The 18481-nt window shown below is 45.3% G+C and overlaps 1 protein-coding gene across 1 annotated transcript; it reads right to left on the reverse strand.

Moving 5' to 3' along the window:
* Positions 1 to 15287: 15287 nt before the first annotated feature.
* LOC135421731 (protein shisa-1-like) lies at positions 15288 to 17611 on the reverse strand. Its single transcript, XM_064670417.1, has 2 exons — positions 16757 to 17611; positions 15288 to 16361 (listed from the first exon to the last, which is right to left on the reverse strand). The coding sequence occupies exons 1-2, from the start codon at positions 17355 to 17357 to the stop codon at positions 15880 to 15882; spliced, it is 1083 nt and encodes a 360-aa protein (XP_064526487.1). The 5' UTR covers positions 17358 to 17611; the 3' UTR covers positions 15288 to 15879.
* Between the last annotated feature and the right edge of the window lie 870 nt (positions 17612 to 18481).

Raw genomic sequence — 18481 nt, forward strand, 5'->3', positions numbered from 1 at the left:
CTGGTTGAACTTCCCATGGTTGGTGATTCCCAGCCCTGGGATCTGTCCAAGTCTCCCTGCAGGGCCTCCCTGCCTTCCAGGGATTCATCAGCCCCTCCCAGTTTTGTATCTCTTTGTGGTGCTCAGGAGTGTGTCCCGCCCACACAACCACTGCGGTGGGAAGAGGCCTTCATCAGTCCTTCAAGAGATCATGCAGTCCAGTAAAATTTCAGTCATCTCCTACTTTGCTCCAAGACTCTTTTACAGAAATCCTGGTTTCCAAAGCTCCTGACTTTGGGCTGGCACAGCTGCTGCCCACTCCAGATTGGGTTTGATAACAAATGCAAAATATCCTGCCTCCCTTCAGCTGTGACAACAACTTCCAGCCCTAACTCAACCTTCCCTTTCTGTTTTCAGACAACTATTTTTGCCAAGTCACTTTCTACTTGGTGTACAGATGGAAATAGTTCAAGAAATTCAGATTTTCACTCGTTTTCAGTACTGGGATTTTTCCAAAAATGATATGGCAAGTTGGACAGTGGGGCACCTTTCTTCCTGTTGCAGTTACAGCCATTGTTCTGGAGAACATGTGAGATAGACTGTGTTTTCCTGGTTTTTCCTGTGGGTTGTCAGGGTTGGGGAGATATTTCCACAGGCACAGCTGGCATTTGTGATCTTTGCAGCCATCCCAAAAACACTTGCCTTGTAATTCCTTCCTGACCTAAGTGATCCTGTCAGACCCCATATCACTGTTGCAGTAATGGAGTCAGTGTTACTACTACAAAAAACCACATTTTAGGATCTTTTATTTATAAAAAATGCGCCCATAGAGTACCAAACTAAGTGTTACTTGTGAACAGGGCTTCCAATGGCTTCAGGTGCCTCTTCATTATTCAGTTTGCATGTTTGTTATTCTGGTTTTTTAAAGAGAAAATATTACCAGTGTCATGGGAGCCATCTGTGTTCACCTTCTGGGATATAATACACTGTCCTAATGGCAAAGAAAAAAAAAAGTCATTTAGAAATGACCTACTCTTTCTCTTGGCTTTTCTGTTGTGCTCATTATTCTGGTTCGTAATGAGGCTCAGGAATTTTGGAGTGCCTGGGATACTGATGCAGAAGAGGTGTAGGAAGAAAGACGGTTGTGTCAGGCTATTCCAGACTACCTGGGCCAGGCTTAGGGCTAAAAAAGCAACTGCCTTAAGTCTTAGAACCAGTGGAAGCATAAGGAGATTAGTGTCCTAGTGAAAGGTCGGGAATAGTCACATCCAAAGTGACCTGGGATTGTGCATTGTGCAAGGGAGATGAAGGGAATTTTCCCAGATAGGGAAAAGTCAGTAACAGAATATGATTTACAGTGCTGCCCGCTCTGCTCCTCATCCTGTCCTCTGCTCACAGGACACCTCTCCATCATTTATAATTACTCCCTGTGTACATGAGAAATTCCATGTTTGAAAGCCATAATCGGTTCTGATCTGTCTTTTACAGCCTCCTAAAGTAAAAAACCCCAGGTCTAAACATCCCCGTATTTTGTCATAGCCAAATTTTAATGCTGAGTCTTCAATCCATGTGTATTTATTAACTACAACATATTAGTAATGTTTTAATTGTAAGCATCCCTTCTCCTGCCACTGCATTTGTGATAGGAAGGAAACCAGGGCCATCAGAGTGCTTTTGGAGCCTTAATCATCTTGCTTCCCAACCAGAGTGTTAAATTTGGTTACATAAAGATCTATGGCCATGCTTCTCTCCGTGCTTCATCTCTGCCTGTCTCTAGATGAGGAGGAGGTGAATAATTTACTCAGTCCAGTGTGCATTTAAAGCTTCAGTTGCTTCTCTTAGGTAGAGCCTCCTCATCCTGCATCTCACAGTCACTGAAAAGCAACAGGGAACTGCAGATGTCAAATGTAGTCCTTGAAAATGTGCTTTTTAGGCCCAGATTTTCCACATCTTTGTAATGCTTTAAATTTGCAGGAACACAGTAGAGTTAATGAGTGTAATTTATCAAAAAGATAATGAAGCATTAGGCCTGGAGCTGGCCCTGACCTGCGTATGCTGCACCTTCACCAGCCAACAACACCACAAAAGTGGGTGGGATGAAGGTTAAATATCAGGTGCCTGCAGTGAAGTCATCCAAGTTACATTAAACCATTTAGGTTTGGTTGAAGCCACATCATCCCACCTTTGGGGGGGCACAGACAGTGCCTCTAGTGCAGCTGAAAGGTGGCAACTTAGAATCATGGAACCACAAAGTGGTTTGAGTTGGAAGGGACCTTAAAGATCATCTTCTTCCAACCCTGGACACCTTCTACTATCCCAGGTTGCTCCAAGCCCCATCCAACCTGGCCTTGGACACTTCCAGGGATGGGGAACTTGCTAAACTCCTGTAACGTGGTGGTGTTGCTGACCCTGCTGGAATTTGGACTGAACCTCTCACCACAGATGTTGAGACCTCGTTCAAAAGAAGCTGAGTATATAAGAAAGATATTAAGCTATTAGAGAGCGTTCAAAGGAGGGCAATGAAGATGGTGAAGGGCCTTGAGGGGAAGTTGTGTGAGGAGCATGAGGACACTTGGTGTGTTCAGCTGGAGCAGAGGAGACTGAGGGGAGACCTCAGTGCAGTTCCAACTGCCTGGGCAGGGGCAGAGGAGGGGCAGGGACTGAGCTCTGCTCTGGGGGGACCAGGGACAGCACCCAGGGAATGGTCTGGAGCTGTGTCAGGGCAGGGTCAGGTTGGATCTCAGGAAAAGGTTCTTCCCCCAGAGGCTGGTTGGGCACTGACCAGGCTCCCCAGGGCAGTGGGCACAGCCCCAAGGCTGCCAGAGCTCCAGGAGGGTTTGGATGATCCTCTAGGGCACAGGGGGTGACTCTTGGGGATGGGCCTGTGCAGGGCTGAGGGTTGGACTGGATGATCCTTGTGGGTCCCTTCCAGCTCAGCGCATTCTGTGACTCTTTGTGAGTGTTGAGGCCCAACCCAGACAAACTGCAGCATCCTGTGGAGCGTCACATTGAGATCCATGTCCTGCCTGGAACAGCCACACTGGGCAGTGACACTGTGTGGTCACATGAAGTGGGAAAAGCAGAATCCCTGTGCCTTCTGCCCCTTCCCTTTCCTCCCATATGGCAGAGGTCTTTGTGTTTGACACCTACTCTGAATCAGCTTCTCCCTAAACCACTGAGTTCCCTCCTTCTGACTGAAGTTGTCCCTGGCACAGAAACCTCTCCAAGCTGTCATTCTTCCAAAGAAACTTCCAAAGAAACTGAAGGCCAAGCAGTGCTGTGAGCCATGTGAAAATGAGCCTGCCTCTGCTTTTTCATTATGAGTGGATCATAAGGCTGGAAGGGTTCAGTTCAGCCACCTGAAAACATTCAGCAAGATCAGCTTCAACGTTTGGTTTCTCTCTCTTGATCCATTAAAGAAGAAAACCTGCCCTGGCTCACTCAGATGGCTGGTGCTGTTGGGATGATGATTGTGCAGGGAGAAGATGCTCCAGAGCGTTGTTATCACAGTGAAATATGGGAGGTTGTGTTGGTGTTAGGGATTATTTTTATTTATTTACCAGTAAGAATTATTAGTATTAGCTGTGCTTGTCACAGAGAAAGAATTCCATGCTCATTGTGATAAACCTGAAGCAGTTGTTTTAAATAACAGACTGGACCTGCAATTAGGAGAGGGAGAATCCATTATAAGCTTTTTAATTGCTCAGGCACTGAAGAGAGACAAAAAAAGTTGCTGTTCATCACAGTGGTTTTACAGCAATTGTTGCTTTCTTTGCCTGGGATTTGTCATCCTGATGATTTAAGCTTCCTTTTTAAGCAAAATTTCTCTCTAACTCAACATACCCACTTGGGAGATTTCAGCCTCTGGGCTAGTTGATAATGTGATTGCAGATGTTTGCTTTTTTAAACAGATTACTGAGGTGGCTGAATGTGATATTGAGATTTAGCAGTTGTTATTAGGACTTGTCTTCCAGCAGGCCTGGGATGGGAATTTCAGTTTAATCACTGCAAGTTAGAGTTATGAGGTTCAGATAACTGTTTGCAATTATGTGGCTGGAGCCTCCTGAGAGATCTAAAATTCACCTCAGACTGTTATTCAGTAAACAAGCTCTTAACTTGCCTGGCATGATCCTTCTCTACAGGAGCTCAGGTGCTCCAACAGCATCTTGCTGGCCCAGGAGAAGTGATGAGCCCCGGTTGGACAGGGCTTGGAGCAACCTGGGCTAGTGGAAGGTGTCCCTGCCCATGGCAGGGGTGGGACTGGATGGGCTTTAAGGTCCTTCCAACCCAAACCATTCCATGATTCTGTAATTCTGTGATTTATGCAGAGGCGAGTGGGGATGTGTGTAACCTTTCCAGGCCCTGCTCACCAGTAAAGTGTTCAGGAATAATCTGATCTTTGGGATTAAATTTTTCCAGACCAGCTTCCTCATTTTTGTCCTCCTTTCCCTTCCTCCTTTCTGCCCTGTTCCATGACATAATGATTGGAACAGGGTTTCTGTTGTATATAGGTGGCAAGATCACGTTCTGAATGTCTTGGCCTTGTCATTCCACTGCAAGTGATTTACTACCAGTTGTTCTTACGGTGTCTAAACAAGTTCATGTTCTGTGGTGGAGAGAGCTAAGAAATGCATAGTATTTCACTATGAAAGAATTTCAGGAGCTCTTACCAAGGGATTTTAAATGATTTTACTTTAAAATGTTAAGTAGTTCAACTTCCTGGATGGTGATGTGGCCATTTGCTTGAATGGGGAGTAGGTACAGAAAAAAACACCTTGCCCAGAGTCATTTAGACAGAACAGACAGAAGCAGAATTCAATGATCCAATCATTTTAGAAAGGCTTAGTACTTTTTTGGGAAAAATAAGTTTGATTGGGTTAGTGAATAAAAACCATCATGAGGGGAGATGAAGTGTCATCACCCAAAGCAAGTAAAATGTCTATCAAATATTTCCATACCTGTAAAACCGGGATGATTTTTCTTGTATTTGTCCTATCTGTCATTATCACAGGTCACCAAGAACTGGGGGTGTCTCTCTTGCTGTGAGTATGTTCAGCTCACAGTGAGATCTCCCTTTGGGCAAAGATCTCTCAACATCATTCTAAGACAGGTCACAAAGACAGTGGTAGATCTGGAGTCTAGAAAATTAGGCTTAATCACAATTTACAAACTTAAAACCTCCATCCAGCTCCTTTCAGCTCCTGAAAAGGTTTGAGCTTTGGAAAGGGTACATTTTTCCTTGCCAGCAAACAACTCACTCCAGGTGATGAAGTAATTTCCCATCCTGTCTCTCCAGCAGAAGTGCATGAGCTACAGCTTGACTGGAACATGAAGAAGAGGAAAGATGCCTTCCCTCCCAGAGCTGTCCCTGCTCAGCACATCATTCCTCTCATAGCAGAGCTTGCCACTGCCGGGCCGTGTCCTTCCTCCATGGAAGCTGTGGGAGATTTCTCCCATTTTCCTCTCTGTTCACATGGCTGAGAGCTAGGTGGTTTTGTCTCTCTCCTGTTGATGTCTGGGAGGATGCCCTGACTGTTAGATTAGACTCCACCTGAGCAGAATGATGAATGTTTAAAAAGCACTAATGACCACCCCACATCTGGAATTAACACCTCTAGAGATCAAGACTGTAAGCAACACCCTCACCCTCAATAAAATTCACATTTTCTTCATATAACAACAGTGAAAAGTGAAGTCCACTCCCTGCTGACCTGTGGGAAATGAGAGAGACCTACAGCCACATTCCTGGGAAGAAGCAGTGAGCACAGTGTATCCTTCAGCTCCGTAAACTGGGAGCTCTCTAGTTCCATCAGCAATTTAGATTAGCTCCAGATGAACTCTGGATCTTTCCCAGATTTGCATTCCTGCATGTAAATGCCAGAATATCTTCTGTTTTCAGCTCACCTCTGGCAAGCAAAGCACCAGGGAGCAGAGAATAGATTAGAATAGATTGAATTCCAGCCACAAAGAAACCTCATTTGGATGCTTCTTGCAGGAGACACTGTGCTGTGTTTCTTCAAACCCCAGAGTAGGAGTAAAACTGAAATTATTGAGGCAAACAACTTAGGGAGTTTCAAATGAGGATTAGACAATTATATGAACAAGAATAGGGAGGATAAAAAGATAAGGGCTATCGAGTTGCCTGTATCTGCTTATAAATTCATCACCAGGATACAGGGAAGGTAGAAATCCCATCAGCATTGCCATCAGGGAGGAGATCTCTGCATGAGCTGCGTTGTCTTGCAGCAGTGACTTTGGATGTATCTCTGGGTTGCTAGGTAGAGGTGTTTTAGAGACCTTGTTTTGCAGCAGGTAGCTGTTTTGCTCTTTCTGACACCCAGATCCCTTTGTTGTGGGAAGAGATGATGCCTCAAATAGCTCAACACCTTGGAATGCCTGTTCCCTATGAAACAAGGAGTATTTGCTAATCATCTGGGACTCAGCTGAGCTCAGAATAGATTATTACTCGTATTTTTAAAGTTCTGCCTAATATATAGTAATTATTCCCTACAACAGAAGGAAAAGGAACCGGGACCCATCGGTGCTGTATGACTGTTACATAGGCTATGAAATCTGGGGAGAGAGTTTCATTTTTAGGTTTATCTTACCCTGAGTGCTTAACTGAGTGAAATATCAGCTGTTCTGAGGGGGCAAAGGGCTTCTCACAGTAAAAGCATGACTTGGGGTCTTAGATCATCTTCCAGAGGTTTCCCTGTCCCTGCTCTGGAAAAGCCAAGGCAGGCTGGATATCTGAGTGAAGCCTGAGTTCATTGGCACACAGTGTGGCTCTGCTCTTACCCAGCTCCCCTTCTCTCGTGCCCAGCTGCCTTATCCCAACTCTGCTCCACATCTTAGTTGTGCCAGCCCAGCTCCTTTTTGGAACCAAGCTGGAATATGTCTCAGCATGTTTTGGGGATGTTACCCACAGGGTTCTCTTTTCCTCCTCAAAGCACCAGCTGATATTGAACCAGATTTGTACCTTTCTGGGCACTTCACAGGTGTCAGCAGGATGCCCGTGAGGTTGGTCAGAGCCTTAAAATGCCAAAATAGTCTCCTCCTTCCTAAAATGGGGATCCTTTCCCGATAGACAGGGGATCCATTTCCATTAGGTTGTGTCACTACAGGATTCGTGACACACAGATGAAGAGTTTTGATTCTCTGCAGCAGAAGGTAGCAGTTCCCAGACACACTCCAGTGAGAATGACATTTTTCCCTCTGTGTTTAGTGAAGTGACAGTCATGGAGGGCATAAAACAGAGAAAGACTACAGATAAATCTGTACCTAAATTACCACCAAAGAGCTTTTCTCTCACTCTTTCTCTCATTTCATACACTGTTGACCAATATACCCAATATCTTCTAATGGAAAGGAAAGACTTCCTCCTAGGCAAGGGGAAAAGAAATTTAAAAAAAAGATTATTTGCTTGGACAGATCATCTGGAGCAGGGAAATCAGCTGGGATTGTTTATTCCGCAGAAGAAGCAGGAGCAATGATGACAAAACAATCACTTATAACCCAGGAGAAAAATCACACCCTGCTTGGCAAAACACTCCCTGTCCGTGTGGGACCTCTGCTGAGGTTTTTTTGTGGTTGTGACACTGAAATAAATGTGTTTTACTGTAAGATGGCCAACTCTGTTAGCCCCCAGGGGAACTTTGGCAAATATCAGGGCTGCTGGAGGGGCATCTTTGCTCCTGGATCTTCTGTGATTGAAACTGGAGTAGTCCTGTGTGATTTATCTATGTGTATGATTTTTAGGGACCAGGTATTTCCTTTCCCTATGACAGAGGCTGCTGGAATTTTCCCTTTCCTTTCCCATCTTCCCAGCACTCCCCACCACCCCAAGCTGGTGTGACTGGTTTGCTCAGCAGTGCACTGACATTATTCTCCAGAACAGCCTTAGAGGAAAAGTGGGCTGTGTGGTTAAAGGAACTCATTTCCAGCAGCACCTGGAGAAAGGATGGCTGAGCAGGCAGGGAATTTCCACACGAACTGGGATCAGCCCCAGAGAGGTCACAGAAGGTGCTGTACAACCTTCTGGAATTGTTCCTGGAAATGCAGCCACCGAAACCCATCAGTCCAGATTATCAGGCCACTGATGTGATCCTCCTGTTACCTGTACCTCCAGCATTTTGCAAGTGAGAGGTTTATAATCCATCTTTAATGTTAATGTAGTTATATATTATAACTATAGTTGTAAATTGTCTTCAGTTTTACCATGACATTGTGTCTGAGCACAGATGAATCATTTCACCCTCCATCATAGCTGAGCCTCTTCCGGGTTTGGACTAAGGGGACATTAAAATGTCAATATCTGTATGAAATTATTGCTCCTGGCAGAGATCCTGTTTCCAAACATCCCTCCAGAACTACTGTACCTCTTCCCTGGACTGCAGGTCTGTTCAGAATTCACTCATCAGCCCTCAAAATACCTTTGTTATTAATATCATTAATATTTTATATAATATATTCAATATTCTTAATTATTAATATTAAAATACTATAATTATAAATTTAATAAATTATTAAATACTAAAAACACAATAATAATGACAATTAATTGATTGTTGATTATTAATAGTATAAAAAGTCCTGGTCTGGTCACAGCCAAGTTCTTTGGCAGAACTGTTGCTCTCTGACCTCACTGATAGGAAATATTAGTGGGGCCCCACCAGATTTCCCCCCAGATTCCCAGTGGGTTGTGCGGTGCTGGGTGCTGGGGACTGCTTATGGAAGTCCATGTGACGTGGAGTGAAAATATCTGGGGAAAATGTCAGAATTTTGGCAGAAATAGCTCCAAGCCCTTCAGCAGACTCCCCAGGGAGTTCCCCTGTGTATTGATAAATACAGAAGCACTATCCTGATGGATCTAATCATTAAAGCAGTGCCAAGGATGTTTGTTGTCCATCCCCCACCTTGCTGAGGTGCTGCTCTGAGTGACACAGCTGAAGATATTTTGTATTGCAGCTGTTTAGTTGCCAGGGCTTAATTTTGTTACTTTATTTTGATTTGACTTGGCTTTGTTAAGAACAAGACAAATGAATTGTCTGTGCCTGAAGGTGCTGTCTCAGAGCCAGGCTGCAGTTCTGTGTTCACTTCAGCAGTGCACGAATCACTGCAAAATACACCGACCTACAACATCCCAAACACTCCCAGAATATTTAATTCATGTGTTGGAGATAAACTGTGAGACAAACCTTGACTGCATATTATGATTAATTTGGGGGAATGCATATGTTTGTGCTGGCAAACCCAGCTGCTCTCTTCTGGAGGGAATCAAAAACATCCATCTGTTTATTGTCAGAGTTTCTAGGCTGTGTTTGGATTCTCTTTGTAAGCCCGGTGACTCAGAGATGGAGATCTGCAGACCCCTGGAGTTCCAGGAGTTGTCTATTCTGTCATTTCAAAGCTAGTTTGGATGCCTTGAACAGCAAATCTTTATTTGGATGATAGAGAAAGAAGTGTAAGAAGAGAATGTTACCTGTAAAAGCAAATACTTGCTGTGTGTGACAGGGGAGATGCTGCACAGTCTGTTCCTCCCCTTCCCTTGGCAGCTGCCTCCAGAGGGCCTTGTGTGTTCCTGAATATAAATGGATACATTTTTTTCATGTAATAATTCCTTATTTCCCCTTCTCCTCTGTAAGCTACAGTGTGCAAATGGCACAAGTTCATTAAATTTGTGAACTTTATCAATAGAATGTTCATTAAAAAAGTAAAGCACCTGGATCACTGAGCCATAGTGTGTTAAAAGGCTTCATTTGGGAAAAGTGGTATGGTGTCTTTAAAAACAGACTATTGAAAGGGCCTGAACATTCATGATCCTGTCAGAGATCCTGCGATACCTATTCCCAAAAATCTCCCCAGAACTACCATCCTGTCCCCTGGATTGTGGATCTGTCCAACACCAGCCTAAGTGAGGGCCTGGGTCCAGAACCAGCTTTCTCAGGCTCTGACAGACTAAACACAACTCAACTATAAAGATGGGCTGAATTCTGAATTTCAGCACCCAAAGTGCCTGCCAAATTTGTGGTCCAAACTCATGGTCACCTGATTGTTCCCAATTTTGCCTGGCCAATTAAAAACAGACCAGCAAAACATACCATCTTTTAATTTATTCACACGTGAATCTTGCACTGAGACGTGTTACCCATTCATTTGTGAACGCAATAGGCTTTCATGAAGAAGGGACTCGAACACTCAGCAGTGAAACAGGAGATAACCACAAACACCCTCAGCCAGGGTTTGATGCCTTAGTGAGGTTTTTTCCTCCCATTTTTAGGCATCAGTTTGATCCTGCCATAATCCAGTGCCAGGGAAGAAGCCTCAGCCTCTGACCTCTGTCAGCCTCTGACCTGACAGACCCCTCTGGGATTCCATCCTTCCATCCCTGTTTCTGATAAACAGGAGATTACAGTCCCATAATACCAGAACCACATGGAAACCTCACATCAGTACAATAGTGACTGTGAAGGCCTTAAGAGGAAAAAAGAAATTATTCCAGCAAAATCCATGAATCCATGGAGGTCTGTGGGTGAGCAGGCTGCTACAGCAGCTCCATGCCATACTCCCTAGGGAAGGAAAAACATTCCCAGTTTCTTTCTGCATCTGCACCCAGGACTGCCAGGCTGCTCTCCTTTATATCTGCTGGAGCAAGGCCTGCTCTCAGCAGCAGGGATGAGGTTTGGAATGAGCACTGGGATACTCTGCCAGCCAGGAGAGAAGCAAAGTCAAGTCAAACCTTCCCCTAGTGCTCAAGGGAGCTTTTTTCATTTAAAATCCACACAAAATGGGTGCTGGCAAGAGGGCTTGGTTACAGACACATGTGGCATCCTTTAACAGGGAAGGGGAGCACGTCAGGAATTGTTTTTTCCAAGATTTACTGGGAAGAAGAGGTTGCACCTTCTCACCTCCTCTGCGTCCTGCAGCAGCCCACGTTCACTCTCGTGACCTCACATTGTAACTGCCTTCACTTTCCTCTGGAAGCACCTAACGAAACAGTATAACTTCCATACAGGGAATGCTCCTCCTTGCTTTGAGATCCCACAGAAATCTGTAGGTTGACTGGGCTTTTGCATTCTGATAATTTCTGGTCCATTTGCCCAAATACCTATGACTGAAGAATAGCAAATCTGGAGCTCTGCCTGAAGGTTCGAGGGGTTTCTTGTTTAGTTCAGAGTTGAATTGACTGGATTGCAACAAATCGTGTCAGGTCTTTGGGAAACTTGGCATAAACAGAAAAAAATCAGACAGTGTTTGTAGCAACTCTGGTTTTACATTTCAAAGCTGCAGCTACGCTGAATGAAAGCAAACGTGTCACTTAATGCCAGGCAAATATCCATCATTATTCTTAGCCAAAGAAGTGCATGAATACTGTGGATTCATCCAAGTTATGGAGCCAGGGTTGTTGGAATCTCCTCTCAGTTCTGCCAATACACTCTGTGGCCTTGGAAGAGGTAAAGAGTGAAAGAGATGAAAAACCTTGACTGACTTTGCTGTCCCTTAGTTCGTCTGTTCAGAAAGGGAGGTTGCTTTTTATTCAGTACATAAAACATCATCATTCACAGTAACAGAACTAAAAGCTCTTTAAATTGCTTTGGGTTAATTTTCTACGAGCAGAGAGGGGATTAATCAGTAGTGGATATCGATCCAGTGGGAAAAAAATAAAAGGAATAAACCGGGAATATTGTGGAGACAGTTATATACAACAGAAACCTGCCATACTAGTTTGGCTAAATCTGCCCCCCAAAAAAATCTGAACAAAGATACATTTTGGTTTCTCTCAGCTCAATCAGGAACAGATTGAAGTGACGAAAATTAACCCTCCTGTTGAAAACACAGCAGTGCTGTGAGCAGACAGGACTGGGAGAAGCCACATGGACACCTTTCTTCGAGCCTTGTAATATGGTTTTTTGCGGGCTAAAGCTTCTTCGCCTCTTCAATTCTTAACTCTCCTTTCTTCCTAAATCCAGAAGGAACACACTGAGAACAATTCCCATCACCTGTGTCATTACTGAGGCTTAAGAAGCAAAGAGGGTAAATCATTTCTTAATTAGAAGTGGAGGGGGATGGGATGGGGCATCATTAGGCAAACAAAGCCCATCCCGAGCACAATGGGTGCTAAGCAGGCTCTTAGTCTCTCCTAAGTGCTTCTGCTTTAGCTTGAACCAGGAAAAGCAGTTTAGGGGAGAGAAAAAAGGGATTTAGCCTGAACATATCCCATCTAGCTAAAGATGTGCTAAACTCAGTAGCAAGGCCCCCCGCAAATTAGTAAAGGGGCAGAATTTACGTAAAAACTGCTTTTTCCTCAGGCCCCACACGAGTCGCTCGGGGTTTAATGCTAATTGAGACAGAGGTAATCCCAGTTTACAGAGGGGCTTGGTGGAAGATGTTAAAGCAAATGCTTCTTAGAAAACGTCTGTGCAGCCCATGGAGTGCAAGAAATCGATTCGTTCTTGTTTTCTCTGGCAGTTTCGAAAAGAAATGTTGAACCTTTGAAATACTTGACCTAGCTTTGTTGCCTCGCACATTAGTTTGAGCTGTACAGAAAATAATGTGGCAGGGATCCAGAAGATCCTGTTGTTCCCGGTACTTTGCCAGTGAGCAGCTCCTCTGCTAAACCCCTTTAAAAAAACCCCTTTTCTGAGGGTTTTTTGGTCTCAGTTTTCCAGTTGGGGTATAGATGAGGGAGAGGAAATGCTGACTCCAAACATTCTGCTAATCCTTACCAGAGAGTAATTAAGGCGGCACTCACGGAACCATTTAGCTTTCCCATTCCTTACTTCTGATTAACTCTTTTCCTTTTCCTTCCTTAGGGGTGATCCTCTTGACCCTTTTCTGGTTTGTGGTATTAGCAAGGCTCTGTCTGGTTTCTTATTTAATTTAAACCCTTATCCTGCAGCTGCCTCCTGGAGAGTTTTCCATCTCTGTTGGAGCTCACAGGAGCTCTGTGACACCACAGACCTGGGCTTAAGTGGCTGTCAGGTCACATATTCCTTTACCTTCTAGTTCAGAAAATCTACAGTAGATAATAATCATATTTATTAAAGGATAGAGTTGCTGATAAACCCACCTGTTCTCCATTTCTACTGCCTGAGTCTACCAAGCATAAAATATACCTTCCTAAAATGATGGGAGTTGTTGTATTTCCCAGAATAAAGAGCCTCAGGAAAGATTTTGTCCATTTATCTCTGAACTGACACGAGTTTTTCTCACGATGTACTATCAAAATTGGCCATTTAATGAGATAAATTCTCCACTCAGCTACAGATTTTCCTAAGCCAGCTGCAAACAAGTTTCTTTATAGAAAGGGTATAATTTTTGAAGTGCTTTCAGCAATACAAGGTTAAAACTTTACTTGAAAACCCAGCATTCCAGGTGCTGTCCTGTGTGTTGGCAGTTCTCCATAAATCCCAGTGTCTTCCACTGATTGTGCCAAGGACAACGCTTGGAGGTTCATATTTTTGGAAACCTTGACTTATTATTTTTCAGGACTAAAACAAGTGAACAATGTGAGTCAGTATTTTGGGGAAGCTCTTATTTTTAGGGTGTTCCATTTTCAGGCTCATATTTTCATTCCAAGTTTAAGAGGAACTGGCCAAGCAAACTGGAAATCACAGCCGTGGGTCAGGTGAATTGTGAAATTCCTGATTCACCCCCAGGAAAGAGTCAGGGAGTTATCAAATATATCCCCTTGCCCCTATAAACCAGGGCACTCAGTATGAGCATTCCTGGAGGACATTCTGCTCACCACAATTCACATGGAACATTCTGAAGTCAAATATCCATGGCCCTTGTCCGTTGGGTTCCATCTTTGGGAAGGACAATACAATAAAAATCAATCAAAACCAGTGGGTTTGGACTCATTTTTTATCTACTACAAAAGCTACTTGGTAAGTACTAATTCAGTTTAGAGCATGGAGTACATGGCAGGTGTGGTGGTGAAAGAGGAACACATTATACACTGCACAGTCTGCAAGAATCCAGAGAAATGCTTGTGATTTTTAGATCTTTGTTTGTTTGTTTTAGCACCAGTCTAATGATACACCTGCCCAAAGGGTTTAAAAACCCAATTAATAAAAGGAAGCAGTCACAAGCATTGAGGCCATGTTGCTGAGAACACAGCTGGGCTGGGCAGGGCACGTCTCCAGGATGAAGGACCAACCACCCCCTCCCTAAGATCCTGCTCTATGGTGAACTTGCCACCGGCTGCTGCAAGAGAGGAGCCCCAAAGAGGAGATACAAGGACTCCCCGAAACAACATCTCAGCCTTGGCCATATTGATCATCATAACTGGTCTACTCTGGCCTCCAACCGGGAGGTCTGGAGACACATCATCTATAATGCTGCTGCTTCCTTTGAGAACGCAGCAGGATCACCCTCAAGGAGAAAAGGCAACGCAGAAAGAACCGTGTCTTGCAGAATATACCATCTAAGGAGTCTTTCTGCTGTGCCTTTTGCAATCAGATATGTCTGTCACGTATTGGCCTCATAAGCCACCAGTGTGCCTGCAACAAATGTGGATAGAGCCTTCCCAAATCTTTGTTCTTGAAGCCCGGCCATGACAATAAAAGGAACAATTGTGTTTTCTCCTACTACACTATTATAAGTGTTAAGACAGTTTCTGTGCTGGTATTTCATATTTAGCATTGGATTGCACGACAGAAAAGAGAGGAAATAAAAATGGAATTTACAAATTTTGCAGGAGTAATAGAGAGAGCAGGCAAAAAAAGTGCATGAAATGTAATGTATACATTTCTTCATAACTACATAGTCTCTGTTAATCCTGATAGACACAACTTGACCAGCCTGTTACTTTCCCATAACTCAGTAAAATACACTTAAATCAGTGCAAGGCCATGCATTTGTTTATACAAAGTCTATTAACTTACAAGAGATGTCTCCAAACCCCTTTATGGTTTAAAACCATATTATTAACCATATTACTACTAACCAGTTGGCTGCTTAATAGACAGCACTAAGAGGGGAAAGGCTCCGGACAGATTTTTAAGCCTCAGTCCCTTCTCCTGCTGGTAACACCCGTGGAGTCCTTTCAACCTCCCTTCCCAATCTAATCCCTCGGGATCCAGGGCTTGAAGGAGGTGTTAAAACACTCCAGCAGCGAGGAGGATATGTTAACAACTTCTTCCTCTCAGTGTCCTGCTGGGAAGGGGATGGCTCAGCCATCCTGCATCCCAACAAGAAGCCAAAGCAGGCTGGAATTTAATTTGTTCTTGCCTTCCCCTTTAATTCTTCAGCCATTGGAAGTGTCCAGTTATGTAAAGAAGGAAAAAAAAACACCGCTAAGCCACTGGAAGAGAGGAATCAACACATACACTGTTTTATTATCTTCATGTAGCATCTGTACAAAATGTAAATATCAGTGAAATTTGGGCTAAAAGTTGCTCCTTTAGCAGCACAGTTTGCCTGAGGGTCCAGCGGGGGCAGCCCAGCCACGGGCAGTGTTTTACCATCAATTGACTGGTCCAAGCGTGCAGGTTAAGCACAGTCCTCCTGTGCTGTGCAGGCTCTTGGGTGTCCACAATTAATAATTCCACTAAGGCACCTCCCTGTCCTCAGCTGCAGGAATTGAAACCAAGTCCTCTGACACGTCCCCCAGAGCATGAAAGGATCAGGGGAGGGTGGGACTCAGTTTTGGAGCTCCAGTTGTTCCCTGAGCAGGTATGCAGGGCTCAGAATCTTCCCTTTTTCAGCAGCATTAAAATAATACAAGTGAAAAACGCCAAGAAGCTAAAATAAGTTCTGAAATGGTGCCTTCAGAGCTGTAAAAAGCCAAAATTGATGCACTTCCTAGTAGCACCAAATATTTCCAAGTCCTCAATTCAGTCCCAAAGTAGTCATGATGACCGTGAGGCAGATGCAGGTGGGTGCTGTGAGTGGCAGTCAGACATGAACTGCTGAGAACATCCCTGGCTTACCCTGTGCCACTCCAAGAGCTGCCTCAGCACCATGTCCATGAATTGTTCTTTTAAGGAACGGTGCTGGAATCTGATCCCTTGGGATCCCGTGGAGAGCACGGGAAGGGTGTGAGAGCTGTGCACTGGCGCATGGAGGGGAGAAGAGCCGAGGGTTTTGAGCCAGCCCGAGGACAGGGAGGGGTGGAGGCAGAGCCGTGCAGATGCTGCTTGGAGGGGCGCTGCCCAGCGAGCCCCTGAGGGCAGAGCTGGGGAGGCCAGAAGGAACGTCAGGCTCTAGTAGCCAAGTCTGGCCGGGTGCAAGCCCACTTTGCTGCCCCTCAGCTCGGGATTTGAAGCATTTGCAGCAGCAAATTCCAACGCAGGCGCCGCCAACAACAAATGCCACGAAGACGGAGCCGACGAGGAGGAAAGGCAGGTACACGGGCACTGCAATCGCAAAGAGGCATTAGGAACAATCATCCACGGGCATTCCAGGGTATACTCTGCTCTCATTCCTTGTACCAGGGGTAGCCCAGAGTGGTTTCACTCTCGACTTTTTTGCAGCAGGATCAGACACCGGGAATTGTTACAGCAGGTCACTTGAGAAAGCTCAAAATGCAGAGGGTCAGTCCTATAACCCCGGCCGTTAATCCGTGCAAGAGCTCTTCCAGAACTCAGGTGACACAGCTGCTGGTCACTCGTGTGTGATAAAGTAGAAATTAGCCGAGTTTTACAGTTAGTACTTAAACTGGGGTTGCATTGCCTGCACAGTTTGGGTTTGAGGGATACAAGCCAGAACTGAAGTTAAATATGTTACTTAGAGCACATGCATTAATAGAATGATCCAGAATCACGGAATCAACTAAGTTGGAGAAGAACTCTGAGATCATCGAGTCCAACCCATAATAGGTCAGCAACACGTTCCACGGGGATATGAACACCAGAGGTGTTCGCAGGGTACTCTGTTAGTAGTTTAGAGGATTTTCTAGGAGCAGGACTGACAGAAAAGCCTTCTGAGTGAACCCCCCAGTTATTCCCTGTTCCCAGCGAAGGGTGCCAGCGCTCCAACCCTTTCTGCCGCGGAGGTGACAGCTTGGAGCTGCGGGGACAAAGAAAAGAAGGGGCCCGGCCGATGCCACCAAGGGAAGGCGGCACAGAAGGAAGCACAGCCGACATTCCCTCTGCACGCTCGCAAAGCTCACCTGGCACAGGGGTCCTGGGGCTGGGCAGGGGCTCCCCGGGGCATCTGCCCTGGTCCAGGCGGCTCTCGGGGGCCGAGCAGCAGTAGCGGAGGCTGCAGGAGCCGCAGCACAGCGTGGCCAGGGGGCCGTCCGAGCGCTCGGGGCACTGGAAGCCGCGGTGCCAGCGCTGGGCACCTCCCGACCAGCCGTGGCAATACTCCCCCGCCCGGCCCAGAGCGCAGCCCAGCGCCAGCAGCAGGGCACAGAGCACACCCCGAGCCATGCTGGGCACTGGCAACAAGCTGCCCCTTCTTCCCCCTCCTTTTGGGCACTGCTTGAGCTCCCGCTCCAGGAGTTTTTATCTCCCCCCGGGACCTGCCCCTAATCCCCTCTTTGCAGCGACAAAGGAGGACCCACTAATTGAAAACCATTTGCGGCTCCTCCACCTTCCTCATTTCCCTCCCTCATTCCCGCAGGGAGCAGGTTCCTGCTGAGAATGGCACAGTGGCTGGGCACTGTCAGCAGCAGAGAACCGGGATACGGGGATACCAGGGTTATCCTGGTACCAAAACTTCACGGAAAGCCCAGGGATATCCTGGTACCAAAACGTGGAAAGCCAGGGATATCCTGGTACAAAAACTTCATGGAAAGCCCAGGGTTATCTTGGTACCAAAACTTCATTCCTTCAGGATCTCATCAGTAGCCGAAGTGTCAGAGGAGGGAGACTGGGGACAACACACGGTCACAAGTGAGAAATAAAATTTCTGGAGTAGAAAGAAAATCCAGGGATAACCAGCTTCCAGCAGGCTCTGAGGTGTAGGTGGTTCAAACCGGTATCAAGATAATTTTTACCTGTTTAACATGGATAATGAATTACACGGATATAAAGCAGATTTTAATCCAAAAATGTAGGAAAAAATCATCTTGGAAGCTTTAAGCTGGTCTAGTTTCTGTCTTTGGAGTTGGAAATTCCAAAGGCTCTTTTGCACTTTTGCTTTCCCTACACATGGTGCAATCCATGAGTGTCAGGGAACAAAATGTCTGTTTTGAGCTCTCCAGAAGTTTCATCTACATGGGAAAATCCTACAGCGTTACAAAGACCCTGCAGCAGCCCAGGAGTGGCAGTGACTTTTTCAGCTTTGAACTGAAAATAAAACCAGACCATTTGGGGTCTTTCTTAGTCCTCTCCCAACTGTGTGTTAATAGGATCCACGTCTGGAGGCTTGAAGATTCCAAAACATATTTAATGTGCACAAAAGCTGGTCCCATACAATTTTTAGGAGTGATGCCAGTGGTTGTAGAGGGAAGCTGTCCAGTGATCCGAATTTTAGAAACATTTGTGCAGAATTACCTCCCTTCTGCTGATTTTTGGTTTAATATTTGAGAACAGCTTGCACATTTATGCTT

This window comes from Pseudopipra pipra, chromosome 13 (assembly GCF_036250125.1).
Source record: "Pseudopipra pipra isolate bDixPip1 chromosome 13, bDixPip1.hap1, whole genome shotgun sequence".
Taxonomy (NCBI): Eukaryota; Metazoa; Chordata; class Aves; order Passeriformes; family Pipridae; genus Pseudopipra; species Pseudopipra pipra.